This window comes from Tachypleus tridentatus, chromosome 2, assembly GCF_004210375.1.
Source record: "Tachypleus tridentatus isolate NWPU-2018 chromosome 2, ASM421037v1, whole genome shotgun sequence".
Taxonomy (NCBI): domain Eukaryota; kingdom Metazoa; phylum Arthropoda; class Merostomata; order Xiphosura; family Limulidae; genus Tachypleus; species Tachypleus tridentatus.
This window is the reverse complement of record NC_134826.1, coordinates 79688302-79703183: the sequence shown is the minus strand read 5'-3', so window position 1 is coordinate 79703183 and position 14882 is coordinate 79688302. Positions and strand designations below refer to the sequence as shown.

Sequence of the window (14882 nt, the reverse complement as noted above, 5' to 3'; positions counted from 1 at the left end):
TTGGGTGGCATCAGCCCAAAACAATCTGTCCTTTTCCATCTGGTAGCCTGTTTATCTATCAGAATCAAATGTAGCATCCATTACAGTTTCTCATCATTACCCTTCCCAACTCTTAAGATGTCACAGCTTGTCATTTTTGTCAGTAATCATTAACAGTTCTGGTAACTACTTTGTGGTGTCTGGTTCAGTAAGAGCTCATCTTGTGGCCCCCTCGGTGTGGATTCCTGTACGTGGTGAGGGGACCTCACAGGGAAGGTTCTGTTCTATCTGGTTACCTTCTCTGGGATCTAAACATCCACCCACGTGTTTGCCGTGAGTGGCGACCCATGAAGGGGAGGAGAGGATCCTGGTGGTTGAGGGGTCCAACCCTAACACACCTCTTTGGCCTCGAATTCCTGTAGGCAGGCTGCCTTTGGGTGGCCCCCCTTGGGTCAATTGGCTGGTCCACTTGGGCTAGAGTCAACCAAGTACCAGTGTTGGAAGTTCTCAACGGGTGTTGTGGACATTGTGCCTGATGCTGGTGTTTGGGTATAGTGCTCACGAAACCCTGGTGTTGCTGCATTGTCCTTGCGTGACTTTGTAGTGCGTCCCCTTGTAGGGCTCCATGGTGGGTGGGGTCAGTGGGTACCGAAATTTTTCTTTTCCTATGGATCCTCTAAAAATTTAAATAAAATTGTAAAAAACAGTCAATGGGTAGCGACCACGCCTTGAATACTCAGAACAGCAATCTTCAACATCAGGAACACACGCACCTCATTTTCTTATATTACATTCTCTTTCGGAAAAACCTTTAGGGCAAATGTCCCCTTTTTTTATTCAAAAGGGACTAGAAGGACTTGCTGGCTCTCCAAAGTCAGTAAAGAAACTTCGATCTGGTGACATATTGGTTGAAACATCCACATCCCATCACAGTGAACTCCTCTTGAATTCAAAGGCAATTGGGGATATACCTATTGAGGTTACACCCCATGCTACCTTGAATTCTTCACGAGGAGTTATTGTTGAAAGGGATTTGAAGAACGTCCCCAGTCAGAGATTCTCGCTGGTCTCTCCACTCAAGGAGTTTCTGCAGTGAGGCATCTCCACCGCAAAGATGGAGTTACACTGCTAACAAATACCCTTGTTTTAACATTTACTTCACCACGTGCACCTGCCACCATCAAGGCAGGTTATCTCATTTGCAGGGTTCGGCCATACATACCAAACCCTCTTCGATGTTTCCAATGTCAGAGATTCGGCCACTCAAAGACATCTTGTCGTGGTTCCCTGACATATGCTCGTTGTGGAGGCAAGGACCACGATGCCTATGACTGTGACGTGAACCCACATTGCGTAAACTGCAATGGTTCTCACCCCTCTTACTTTCATTCTTGCCCAAAATGGTTGGAGGAAAAAGAGGTGCAGCATTTGAAAACGACACATAACATTAGTTATTCTGAGGCTCGGAAATCACTGTCCACAACTCCATCTCGGACATATGCTGCTGCACTTCATTCCACAACTACAGTGGGAGTGCAGACAGATCTCTCTGTGCCTCCAAGAGAATCGTTTTCAAAACAACTGAAAAGCCTTTTGACCTCCGTGGTTAAAAAGGTTGATGAATCGACTTCCACACCCATCTCTGTTCCTCCCATACCTTCCAACAAACCTCAAGATCCACGTCCTTCAGTTTCAAATACAGGCATTTCTTTTGATACATCTTTTTCTCCCACCACAAGAGACAAAACAATTATTCGTTCTCGTCCTCAGTCACTAGATTCCCCTTCCAATAACAAAAACCTGCCCACCCGACCCAGAGCAGGATCCATGGAGGTTGATAGACCTCCTCCGACTAAAGACAGTAAAGAAAAAAAGACGTGGTCGTAAACCGAAGGGTTCTCCAGCCACTTCACCTACCCGTTCTTAAAAATGGCCACCTTGATACAATGGAACTGTCGAGGTTTACGTTCTAATCTGGATGATATCAAAACGCTGATTGCTTCCTACCATCCTGTTTGTCTTTCTTTACAAGAAACATTTCTCAAAACTGCTGAAACTGTCTCCATTCGGCAGTTTTCTCTGTACAGAAATGACAGGTTGTGTGATGGTCGAGTACATGGAGGGGTGGCACTGTTGGTTGATCAACACGTGCCAACCCCGTCTTTGTCACTCAACACACCCTTGGAGGCTGTAGCCATCCGTGTTTCCTTGGGTCATACCATCACTGTTTAGAACAAACAGTGTACCTGTCCCCTGGAGAGACATATGATCAATCAGATCTTGATGCTCTCGTTGAACAATTGCCATCTCCATTTCTAATCCTAGGGGATTTTAATGGACATCATCCCCTCTGGGCAAGTGCTATTATTGATGGGAGGAGTTGATTTGTAGAGCGGATGCTCTCTGATCACATTCTTTCTCTTTTCAATACTGGTTCTTCCACTTACTTTCATGCACCTAGTCAGTCCTTTACTGCTATTTATCTCTCAGTTTGCTCCCCTTCATTATTCTCCCATTTTTCATGGAGGGTTGACAGTAATCCACTAGACAGTGATAATTTTCCGATCCTTTTGAGAGAGACTGGCCGTGGTCGATGCCACCCTCCCGCGTGCCCTGGTGGAAGCTGGATCAGGCAGACTGGTCCGCTCTCGTAGAACTTGATCCTGCCATCGTAAATCAGCCATCAATAGATGACTGTGTAGCAGCGGTAACTGACTGTATTACACATGCAGCTGCTCAGTGTATTTCTAAAACCTCGACACGTTTTCCACGATATCCTCATCCGTGGTGGAATCCTGCTTGCCACTTAGCACGGAAGGCTCAAAAGCGGGCCTGGGATACTTTTTGTAGATATCCCACACTTTCAAACCGGGGCTGCTTTCCAACGGGCCCGTGCACATGCTAGGTGGGTAAGACGTCAAAGCCAGAAGGAATCTTGGATTAAGTTCACAACCAGCATATCTTCTACCACCAGTTCCAAGATCATATGGAACAGGATTCGAAAGGTTAATGGGCACTACAATTCTGTCCCCCTCTCGATCTTACTGTCTGATGGTCAGGAGGTGACTGATGTTCGGAACATCGCTAACACTCTAGGTGAAAGCTTTTGCCGGGTATCTAGCACTTCTGCTTGTTCCTCCACCTTCCTGGCCATCAAGACTCGGGCAGAGCGATCACCTCTTTCCTTTCGAACTGACTGTTTCTTTGACTATAATTGTCCCATTACTCTGGTGGAACTAAAAAATGGCCCTTCATGGGTCTGCCAGTACGTCTGTTGGACCTGATGATATTCATTATGACATGCTGCACCATCTATCTCCTGCTTCTCTTGATGTCCTTCTGATTGTTTTCAACCGGATCTGGCAGGAGAATGTTTTTCCTGATGCCTGGCGCCAGGCTATTATTTTACCTTTCTCTATGCCAGGGAAAGATCCCAAGATTCCTTCAAACTACCGTCCAATTGCTTTGACGAGCTGTCTCTGTAAGACATTAGAAAGGATGATTAATGCTCGTCTTGTTTGGTTCCTTGAATCAAACAACCTCCTCTCGCCCACCCAGTGTGGGTTCCGTCGACAGCACTCCACCACAGACCACCTAATTCGTCTTGAAACATCTATCAGAGAAGCCTTTCTCAACCGCCAACATCTTGTATCAATATTCTTTGACATAGAGAAGGCTTACGACACAACATGGAGGTATGGCGTTTTGCGAGACCTTCATACATATGGGTTACGTGGCCATCTACCCATGTTTATTAAAATTTTTTAATGGACAGGAGATTCCAAGATCGTGTAGGTTCGACACTTTCTCGTTCTTTTGTACAAGAACTTGGAGTCCCTCAAGGCTGTGTATTGAGTGTTACACTCTTCAGTATAAAGATAAATGCCATCACTGAACAACTCCATCTCACTGTTGCGAATGGGCTGTTGTCGCAGACTTTCACTTTCTAATGTCAGTCGTCAAACATGAGATATATTGAGCGGCAACTACAAACCGCCCTCAATTGTGTACGGAAGTGGACTCTGGCGAACGGCTTTAATTTTTCTCTCTCCAAAACTGTATGCATGCACTTTTGCCGTCTACGGGGTATTCACCCTGATCTTGAACTTCATATAGGTGAAGTTTTGCTGCCAGTGGTCCCGGAGACCAAGTTCTTGGGGCTTATCTTTGATCGTAAACTGACCTTTATACCACACTTAAAGCAGCTTCGGGTCAAATGCACAAAAGCACTGAACATCCTCTGTGTTCTCTCTTCTAACAGTTGGGGGGCAGATCGCTGTTCAATGTTAAAGGTATATCGTGCTCTTATTAGATTGAAACTCGATTATGGATCAATGGTCTATGGCTCTGCCAGGACCTCAGCCTTAAAGATGCTGGACCCCATTCATCACCAAGGACTTTGACTCTGCACTGGGGCTTTCCGTACCTCTCCAGTTCAAAGTATATACATTGAATCTCATGAACCTTCTCTACACCTTCGCCGTTTGCAACTATCTTTACAATATACTTCGAAACTTCATTCCTTACCAAAGCATCCCACCTGCAAATGTGTTTTCCTTCCTCGGTGGGCAGTACTTTTTCAGAACAGACGATTTGTCATTGCTCCATTTGGCCTTCGCATCTGGGCACAATTGGATGAATTGGGTCTGTCCTTGGATAACATTGCAGATTCCACAGGTTGGCCCATCCCACCATGGCTTATTACAGCCCCCAAATGTGACCTTTCTTTCAGTCACCTAAAAGGCAGATACTCCAGATTGGAAGTACCGTCTTTTATTCAATGAATATTTTCAAACAATCATTCAGTTCCAATTTATACAGATGGTTCCAAATCAGGTAATTCAGTGGGCTCTGCTATGGTTTGCTATGGGTCAGTAGTTGCGTGCAGAATCCCTTCTACAGCTTCTGTGTTCACTGCTGAACTGTATGCCATATCTCTTGCCCTGGATCATATTGCAGCTGAGCAGTACTCCAACTGCACTATTTATACTGATTCGCTTAGTTCTATACTTGCCTTGGAATCGCTACACGTTAGCTCACATCCTATTCTCGCTGATATTCGAAACCGACTGGCCCATTTCTCATTAGCAGCTACTTCAATCCAGTTTTTCTGGATACCAGGCCATGTTGGTATTTGCGGGAACGAGCTTGCAGACATAGCAGCTAAATATGTCTGCTTCAGCACCATCACTCCTATGCCTATTCCGTACATGGACTATGGTGTTGTCTTCAAGGCTCGGCTCCGTGCCAGCTGGCAGTCCATTTGGAGTGAGCATCGTGACAACAAACTTTTTCAAATCAAACCCAAAATTGGACTTTGGCCATCTAGCTTCCGTAAAGTTCGAAGGAGGAAGTTGTTCTCACTAGGCTACGCATTGGTCACAGTTTTTTAACTCATCATTTTCTTTTATCTGGAACTGATGCACCAATGTGTAGTTTGTGTAACACTCGAATCACTATCAGCCACGTTTTACTTTCTTGCCATCGTTACATTTCTCAACGACGGCAATATTTTAAACATATTTTTTCCCAGGGTCAGTCTGTAACATTGGACAGAGTTATTGGTGATGGTGACTTTGTCCACCTTGATAATGTTTTTAATTTTTTAATGGCCATTAATCTTTTAATCTCATTTAAGTGTTGCATATTTATTCATTACACCTTTTTAATTGTGGTTCCTTCTTTACAGTTGTAATCTCTCTCCTTCAATTTGACATTGGACAATGGCCAGAACATTAAATAACTCGACACTAGGACTGGAAAGGCCAACTTCAGGTGACTAACGCTACTGTTTGAACTACTCGTTAGTCGTCCTGGCGAGTTGTTGTTATACTTTTGCTGCATATCATTTCACACTTTTACTAATTAACTTTTTAGTACTGGCCATATTGACTCATTACCCAGAACCAGGACTGGGAAGACCAACTTCAGGTGACTGACGGTGGTTTTTATACTTACCTGTTAGTCTTCTTGGCGGGTTATGATCATTACCATTCTGCTACAGGTAGTTCTTTACAACTTTGTTGACTGGATGTCAACATTGGTTTTTACGCCATTTTCTGTTTTAATTGCTGTTTTGCTTTTATCTTCAATTACTTTTACAAATTTTACTCCATTTACTTGACTTTTATCTTTTTACTGGACATTTGGCTACTCATTATTACGATTTTGCAAAGTGTCTTTTAAAACTTTTATTCTTTTACTTTTGATAATAGCTGCTATGACACATTACCCGGAACCAGGACAGGAAAGGCGAACTTCAGGTGATTGACGGTGGTTCTTGAACTTACCTGTTAGTCTTCCTGGCGGGTTATGATCATTACCATTTTGCTAGAGTAAATATTTTACAACTTTGAAGACTGGATGTCACCATTGGTTTTTACACCATTTTCTGTTTTAATTGCTGTTTTGTTTTTACCTTCATTTACTTTTACAAATTTTACTCCATTTACTTGACTTTATCTTTTTACTGAACATTTGGCTACTCATTGTTACAATTTTTCTGTGTATCTTTTAAAATTTCTATCCTTTTACATTTTGATACTGGTTGCTATGACACATAACCCGGAACCTGGACTGGAAAGACCAACTTCAGGTGACTGACGGTGGTTCTTGAACTTACCTGTTGGTCTTCCTGGCGGGATTATGATCAGTACCTTTTTGCTAGAGTAAGTACTTTACAACTTCTTATACTCTGCCTTCTATCTTAACATTGTAGACTAGGTGTCAACATTGGTTTTATACTTTTTTGTTTTAACTTCATTTCCATTTATGTCTATTACTACATTTTTTTTTTTTTTTTTTACATTTTTAACGAATGTCTGGCGCAGATAGCCTCGCTGTTTTGTGCCATAAAACTAAAAAAAAAAAAATCATCTTGTGGCTTTTTCCCACCATGGTATCCTTTCGTCAATGATGTTTGGGTTCCTCAAGTTTTGTTTGAATAATTTGAGATCATATTTCTTTCCACACCTTTTGTCTCCTGTACCTGTTTCCTTCCTTCTACTTTGCACTCTTGTTTGTTAGTGCCTGCCAGAGAAGGTTCAGCATCTCCTCATTTAATAGGCTATTGAACCTGTTCCTCATCATTGACTATGTTTTTACTCTCAACTATTTGTTGCTCCCAAGTAAACTGGGGACTGGAGGACTGTTCATTGATTTGTCTTACTTCAACTGCTATATATACCATCCCTGTTTCACCACATTTTATGGATTTACAGGATGGATGTTGCCAGTGGTTACATGCATATTCCCATCTGAGCACAATTTCATCCATATCTTTGGCTCATCCATCACTTGGTGGGGTACCAGCTTTGCACTCTTCTATCTCAGGCTTGCTTCTACACCTTATATTTTCTTTCAGGTGGTCAGGGCTTTTGCTGTTCTTCTTCATGCCCCAAGGCTGCATTTCCATAATTATATGAAGGATTGGTTTCTTCTGGTCCATTCCAAACTGTAGTCAGTTAGTCATACTTGTCAGTTCCTTCAAGTGGTTGCTCAGGTGGGTTGGTTAATCGAATAAAGAAGTGTTCTATCCAGTATCTCATCCATTTTGATGTTTTTTTTTTTTTTTAACACTTATCTGAGTTGGACCTAACATTTTCCTCTACAACTTTATTCCATGGAATTGTTAGTTTTCCACACCCTGTCTGCTCTCTTATTTGAGGTTCTGCCATTTTAGGAATTAGTTTAGAGTAGCTTATATTCAACACCTCATCTTTTCCTTTGCTTCTCATCTTTGTTGGCCATTGAAAGAAATTCTGCAATTAAGTATTTGGACTATACCTAACACCATCATTTCACATTTTTGATATTTTTAAGTTTTCACTTTCTACATGTGGCTATTCTTCAGTTTTTTCATTTCAGGGGACTATCTTTCATGTCCTCGTTACATGGAACCCACTTTGTGGGGAGTGGTGTCTCATTGGATGGTTTCACTGTTGGGGAGTAGATTTTGTTTACATAAATATTCTTTCAATATCAGATGTTGGGTTCCCAGATTGAGATATTCTTTAAATAACACGTCATGCCCTGGGATTGGAGTAGCTCTAGATTCCCTAAGGCCTCTTGGGTTTAAGGTAAAGACAGTATGATCTTCATCCTATCCCATGTGGATGTTAGTTTCCAGTGGCATGAAGTTTGGGTGTAGTTAACTTGTCAAGTATGTTCTATTACATCCTATTCATTTTACACCATGGGGCTCATCCTTGGTTCACCCACTTTTCTGTATTGTGGGACTGACTTGTATATATCTATTCAAGGGTTCAGATACTTATTCTCCCTCACTTTCCTCCCAAATGGATGTGCTTCTATTTTTTTCCTCTCCTAATGGATATGTGAAGAATATATTGTATCATAATTTTATGATGAGAGGAAACTACCACATCAGGAGCTGTAATTTTGTGATACTTAAAATGTATTTCAAATAAGTGGTTCTCTCCAACCCCCTCAGATGCTTCTGTCTTCTGCCAAACTGTGAAATGATAGTTTAGTAGAGGCACATAGAGGGAGTCATGTCTTCCATGCTGCTATTGCTGGAGAGATGATGCAATGTGATTTAAATTAGAGATATTTTGAAATCACTTGATTCCAATAGGGAGAGAAGAAGGCTTGTGGCATGTGTAAAAATTTACATATAGGAGGCAACGATGAACAAGAATAGTTAAGAGTTATTGAACTGATGATAAAAGCATAGTTCCTATAGTGGAATAGAACCTGGTACATCACCTGGTAATAATTTTCAGCATGACTTTAAACCGTACGTGAAAGAAAAATGCACATCTTTGTATGGCACTCATAGTAATTAAACAATAATTTGATCAAAGGTGAAATTTATGCTTAAGTTGTATTGCAGAAGAATAATTTATGCATGTCAATAGGTATTGCACTGGAACTAGTTTTTAAAAATTTGTGCATTCAATGTAAATATCAGGTCACCCATAAGTAATGTACAAAAATGTTATACAGGAAGTGCATCATCAATTCTGTCTTTGTAGAAGGCTTTAATGACTAAAATATGTAGTAGGACGTGTATAAAAATGTTCAGACAAAAGAAACTAATCTAACTCCACTTTTTCAAATCATTAATCAGATAAACCCTTATGAAGATGGATGTGTCTGAGGAGCACATTAGGCATATAATGCTTTATAAGTTTAAAAAGGCAATAGTGCAGAAGAAACTACATGAAACATTTAAGAAGTTTATGATGCAGAGTCTCTCAATGAAAGAAAATGTTGAAGGGGATGTCAGAAATTCAGATTGGGTAACTGCAGCTTAAGTGATGCGCCACGTTCAGGTCGTTCTGTTTGGTTTAATGATGACTTGCTGCTTGTTGCACTTGATGTGAATTGTGCTGTAACAGTTAAAGAACTAGCACAGAAACTTAATTCAACCCATTCAACAGTTCACTATCATGTGCAATAGCTTGGGAAGGTGTCAAAATTTGCAAAATCAGTTCCCCTATTATTTGACAGAATCCAACCTTAGAGAAACAGTGGATATTTCCACTTCTGTGCACTCTCGTGAATGTAACTTAATTTTTTTGGACAGATTAGTGACTGGACATGAAAAATTGGTATTGTATAATAATGTTAAGCACTGCAGACAATGGCTCAGTGCAGTGAAACTGGCTAAAACACAGCCCAAAATGGATATTGTTAGTGTGACTCACTTTGAGTTGCTGCCACTCAATGTAATGATTACATCAGACTTCTGTTGTCAACAGTGAGAGTGCTTGAATGTTTCACTGAAAGAAAGAGGTCTGCTTTGATTAGTTGTAAAGGTGTTAGACCACTATAATGCATGGCCCTATACAGCAAGTATCACATATGGAAAGATTGAAGAGCCAGACTGAGAAAAACGTCCATTTCCTTCTTATTCTCATGACCTTGCTGCATCTGATTATCTGTGTTGTGAAGTTTGCAGAACTATTTTGATGGACAAGAGCTTAGAACACATGATGTTAAAACTACCCTCTCTACATTCTTTTCCTTCAAACCTCAAGAATATTATAGAAGTGGCATTCAAAAGTTTGTAAATCATTAACAAGAAGTAATTAATAACAATAGAACATACATCATTGATTAAATAACATTAAAAACATTTGAAATCCTTTCTCTTTTTCTGAACCTAAAATCAAACATTACTTAATGGATGACCTTATAGATTTTATATGGTTGACCATTGACTTTCACTATTTATACAAGTTCCAGTATTGGTAACAAAAGAAAATGTTTTCTGCAGGTAGTAATTGATAGAGTAAATCAGTTATGGAAGTCTCTTCTGCTTTTCTTTCGTGTTTTTTCATTGCGTTCTTTGTAATTGTATAAAACTTTTGCTATTTTACCACATTGTACATCTATATTGGTCACGTTTCTTGTTTTGTGTTTGTAACTCTGGTAAAATCTCAGTTTCTGTTTATGAGTAGGACATTTTTATTTTCTAAACTAGCTAGTTGATACATATCTCACCTTTTCTGATTTCATTTTAGTGATCTGTCCCAACCAAATTCACATTTGTTTTCACCAGTACAACATAGGGAAAATTTTGCTGGATTAAAATTTTGTGTGTAATATTTTGGGAAATTGTTTTTCAACAGGCTGTGAATTAGTAAACTTTCACATATTTATAACACCCCCAGTGGCACATCAGTGTGTCTGCAGGCTTGTACTTCTAGAAACTGTGTAGCTTTGTGAATAATAACACATGGTTATTTATTGTTAAAAAGAGTTAAAGCATTGTTTTAATTAAAGAATTGTACATAAATGTTTGTTTTACTTAAATATTAATGCAGAAATTTTTTCATATATGTATTTAGTCTTTTAGAATAAATTATTTGTGCTTCTAAATAATATGTTTGAAATTATGTTTTTCTAGGAACATAAGCATCAGTTAAAGGGTCATAACAAGAACCTTACCCAACCTCATGGAAAACAGCCTTTAAGTAAACCCACAATTATAAGATCAAAAGGAAAAGCTGGTCACCAGAAGAAAAAACCTCCTCCTCGGCCACGTAAGTTACAAAATGTTTTGAATAGTGCAAAAGTATTTAAGGTTCATTTTTATAATACCTGACTACTTCCAATTTAAGTGCTCTAAGATAACAGTATTTTCTACATAAATAGGATTTGTTGGTTGATATACATACAAATTAGTGAATTTTTGGCTTGTGGCAGTGAGTTACATATTTAGTAACACTATGATTTTTAATAGTTGAAAATACTGCAGTATTTTCCAAGTTATTTCCTTGAAAATGGAATGAAGATTCACTGAGATTACCTGTTTTAACCACTCACACCACTGTACAGTAATGTTTTGTCTGTCAGTCAGTCAGTCAGTAGATGTTAAAATGACATAAGGGATACTTAATGTTGCAGTTTGTATTGTTATGATTTCAGTAAAATGTGCACATTTGATGAATCAAGAGAAGAATTATGTACTCTATAGGCTACAACATAGTGGCATATAAATATCAAAAGCAAGAAATAAAAATGTTTAATCTTAATTTTGGTTTTATTTACTCTTGAAACAGAATACTCGGGAACCCTGTGGAAGTAATCTAGTATTACATTTATATATTGTCAAGTACTCAAACTGGATGTATTCATTAAAGCATATTAAATTTTCATTTATTTTACTGTCAGTTTACTTATTGATACTTGAAAGTACTGCAGCCCTGCATAAATAATATATTCATGCAAAAGGTGCAAGTTTTTTTTTCAATTACATGTCCAGGGAGCAAGCATGCATGATTTTTTTTATTTGTTCTGAAGTGGAAACATTTGCTCAAATTTTCTAAAAACGTCATTTAAACTTTATTATTACAGCTTTAATCATCATTTTTCTTCATAAATGTTAAATCTACTAGGTATATGTATTGTCCCTAAAAGTCCTAGCTAAAGTAAATGCCAAAATTTTAAATGTTAATCCACGTTTTAATTTTTCAAACGTGAAATAAATGCAAACTAAAGTAATCTAACATGCAATGTCTTATTACTAGTTTTATTTACTAGTTTTAGAATGTTTTATTACTAGTGTAACAGACCAGAGTAGACTTGTATGATAAGTATTTCAGTTTCTAAATTCATAAAACCGGGTCATTTGAAATGTAAATAAAATTTATTGACTGAGTATATATTCTTAAAATGCTGATACAGATTCTAATTAAACAACCTTGTACATATATCATAATGAACATTGCCAATTAAAATCCATGTTTAAGAGTCTGGTATCTTACAATTTAGTAATTAACAGTAGTTCCATTACTTGTTAAGTGACTTGGTCACTGACTCTCTCCTGCCTATCTATGTATTGACAGTCAGGACCAGAATCTAACCAATGATCCACTGCAGGTAAATCTTGATGATGACTAGCTGCCTTCCTTCTAGTCTTAAACTGTTAAATTAGGGATGGCTAGCACAGATAGCCCATGTGTAGCTTTGCAAAAAATTCAAAAACAAACTAAGAATTTACAGTATGATTAATATATTCAGTTTGAATTACATATTCATTTTAGTTATTTGATGTTTATATAATTGGATATATTTTTATTCCTTTGCAGCACTGCCAAAGAGTACTGCCAGCTCCAGTACATTTAATACAAATAATTTGGTGAGTACAGATTTTACTTCTTTATTTCAGTATTTGTTTATGTGATTTGGTTGTTTGTAGGTTACTTAGTTTCATAAGTGAAAAAAAAAAAACCTGTGCTCAAAAAATAAATTTCAAAAGATTAACAATTTTGTGAAGACATTAACTGTTTAAGTAGAGCATTCTTTCTTCTTGTTTTCTTTGCTTTTCATTAAGATTTCAGATGTATCACTGAAGCCTATGATAATTATAGATAAACTTTTACTGTTTTCCATGCGTGCCATTTTTCTGCTGAAACGCGGATTTCTGCAGTTTTCAAACGGCCAACGATCACCCACGAGATTCGTGTAAATTTGAGGAGAAAATATGAGCGATTTGGGGGCCGGGTAGGTGGTTTTTGAGGAGAAATCGTATTTTTTCAATGTTTATTGCAGAAAAAAAAAATCTGACTGCCATCTTGGAGGCAGTCTCGTTTCGTCTCGTTGCAGGTCTCATGGTCTGGTATCGTGTGCATACCAGACGATAAAATATTCTCTACGCTCCAAAGAAACAACAGCGATTGAAATGTTTAAAAGGAAAGATGTTCATTTTGAGCCTGTAGACAAGAGAATGTGTAAGGACATTAGCTCAGCAGCTTCAAAGTATACCTCAAAGCTGAGGGAGAATCAGAAGAAAAGTGCAGAAAGGCTTGAGGCCTATGGTTCTGTGAAATCTGGCCCAGCCACCTTAGCTAAAGAAAAAGTCCAGAAAGCCGCAGAGGCACAGAGAGCTGCCCATTCAGAGAAGGAGAGAAAAAAATGCTCGGAAGAGAGCACTGGAAACCCTTGTCTCGAAAAAGAGGAAAGTAGCCAAGATTGATTAAAGGAAATTAAGTGATTTGCAATTTGACTGTAATTTATGCAGCAGAGCAGAAGTTGATATCAGTGACTGAAAAACATTTTATTATTATCTGCAGCATACAGTGCCAGTGGTTTATTTTAAAGCATGTCATTAATTTTATTTTGAAGCAATGTCAAAGCTTTCCTTGATTTGCTGTTTCAGTTCGTATTGTGAAAGAATGAAAAATATACTGATATTGAGGTACCAGTAATTTACTGACAAGATTGTATAGATGAACAAGTTTTACTGTAGGTAGTCATGTAGAGTAATTTTAAGTAATTTGAACTTTTAATGGAATACATGCAGCAGAGCAGTAGTTGTTGATGTCAGTGACTGTACAAAATTTAATTTCTGAGGCATATCACTGATATCAGTAGTTTAATATTGAACCATATCAGTAGTTGAATTTTTAAGCAATGTCATAGCTTTCCTTCATATGCTGTTTTAGTTTGTATTGTCAATTTGTGAAAGAATGGAGAATTCACTGACATTAAGGTACCAGTAGTATAATGACAAGATTGCATAGATGAACAATTTAAACTGTAGGTAGTCATGATTAGTCAAAAGAGTAATTTTATGTGATTTGAAAATTGTATGGAATATATGCAGCAGAGAAGTAGTTATTGGCAGTGAATGTAAAACATTTAATTGGCAGCATACCAGTAGTTGATGATGATGATGTTATTGATGACAAAAAAGGATAATAATGAAATGATTTGTATTTGAAATATTTACTGAGTTATTTTGGTTTTATTAACTCATATTACTAATATATTTTGATTTAGAAAAAAATTAAACTGAATAAATAGCAAATAAACAATCTTAAATTTCATTTATTTACTTTTTATTTTATTTGTTAATTTTAGATATTTTGATATATCTTCTAAACAATGAATGCAAATTAAAAGAATAAATCAATCTGCTAAAAACTGTAAATGAAAGTTATAGTTTTTATTAGTTTGATTTAGTCTTTTAATTTCCTTTTGTTATTTTATATGATATATATTGTGTACTTTTCCAACATTGCAATGTCAAAAAACATAAAGAAATTATGTCCCAGATTGCACCAAATCACACCAAATAGCATCCATTTTTTTAAAATTTCCCAGGGGAGCATGCCCCTGGACCCCCCTAGTCAGGTGCAGCTGCACCGCGCTGTGGTTCCAGAAGCTGTTCTGGAGGTAACAATTCACACAAATGGTTTTTAATTATTAGCCAGATAGTGTTTCTTTTGTGCTTTTTATATTTGTTTCCACTAGGACTTTGATTTCTGTTGGTTTTTTCTAATTAATTTCAGAAGTTTAATTTTTTTTTTACATTCAAATATAAATTGGTGTCTTTTATTATGAATTAGTTAGTGGACTAATTCCTATTCTTTTGAGGTTTACATAAATAATATCAGGTTTACCCTCTTTGTTTCAGTCATTGTTGTCCA

The 14882-nt window shown here is 37.8% G+C and overlaps 1 protein-coding gene across 4 annotated transcripts in view; it reads left to right on the top strand.

Annotated features, from left to right (window-relative positions):
* LOC143244318 (uncharacterized) overlaps positions 1-14882 on the top strand; it is a 134312-nt gene that overhangs the window by 30857 nt on the left and 88573 nt on the right. For all 4 annotated transcript variants that reach the window (XM_076488759.1, XM_076488760.1, XM_076488758.1 and 1 more), the window contains exons 4-5: positions 10856-10991; positions 12540-12589. In XM_076488759.1, coding sequence (XP_076344874.1) covers positions 10856-10991; positions 12540-12589 — 186 coding nt within the window. The remainder of the gene's footprint in view (positions 1-10855; positions 10992-12539; positions 12590-14882) is intronic.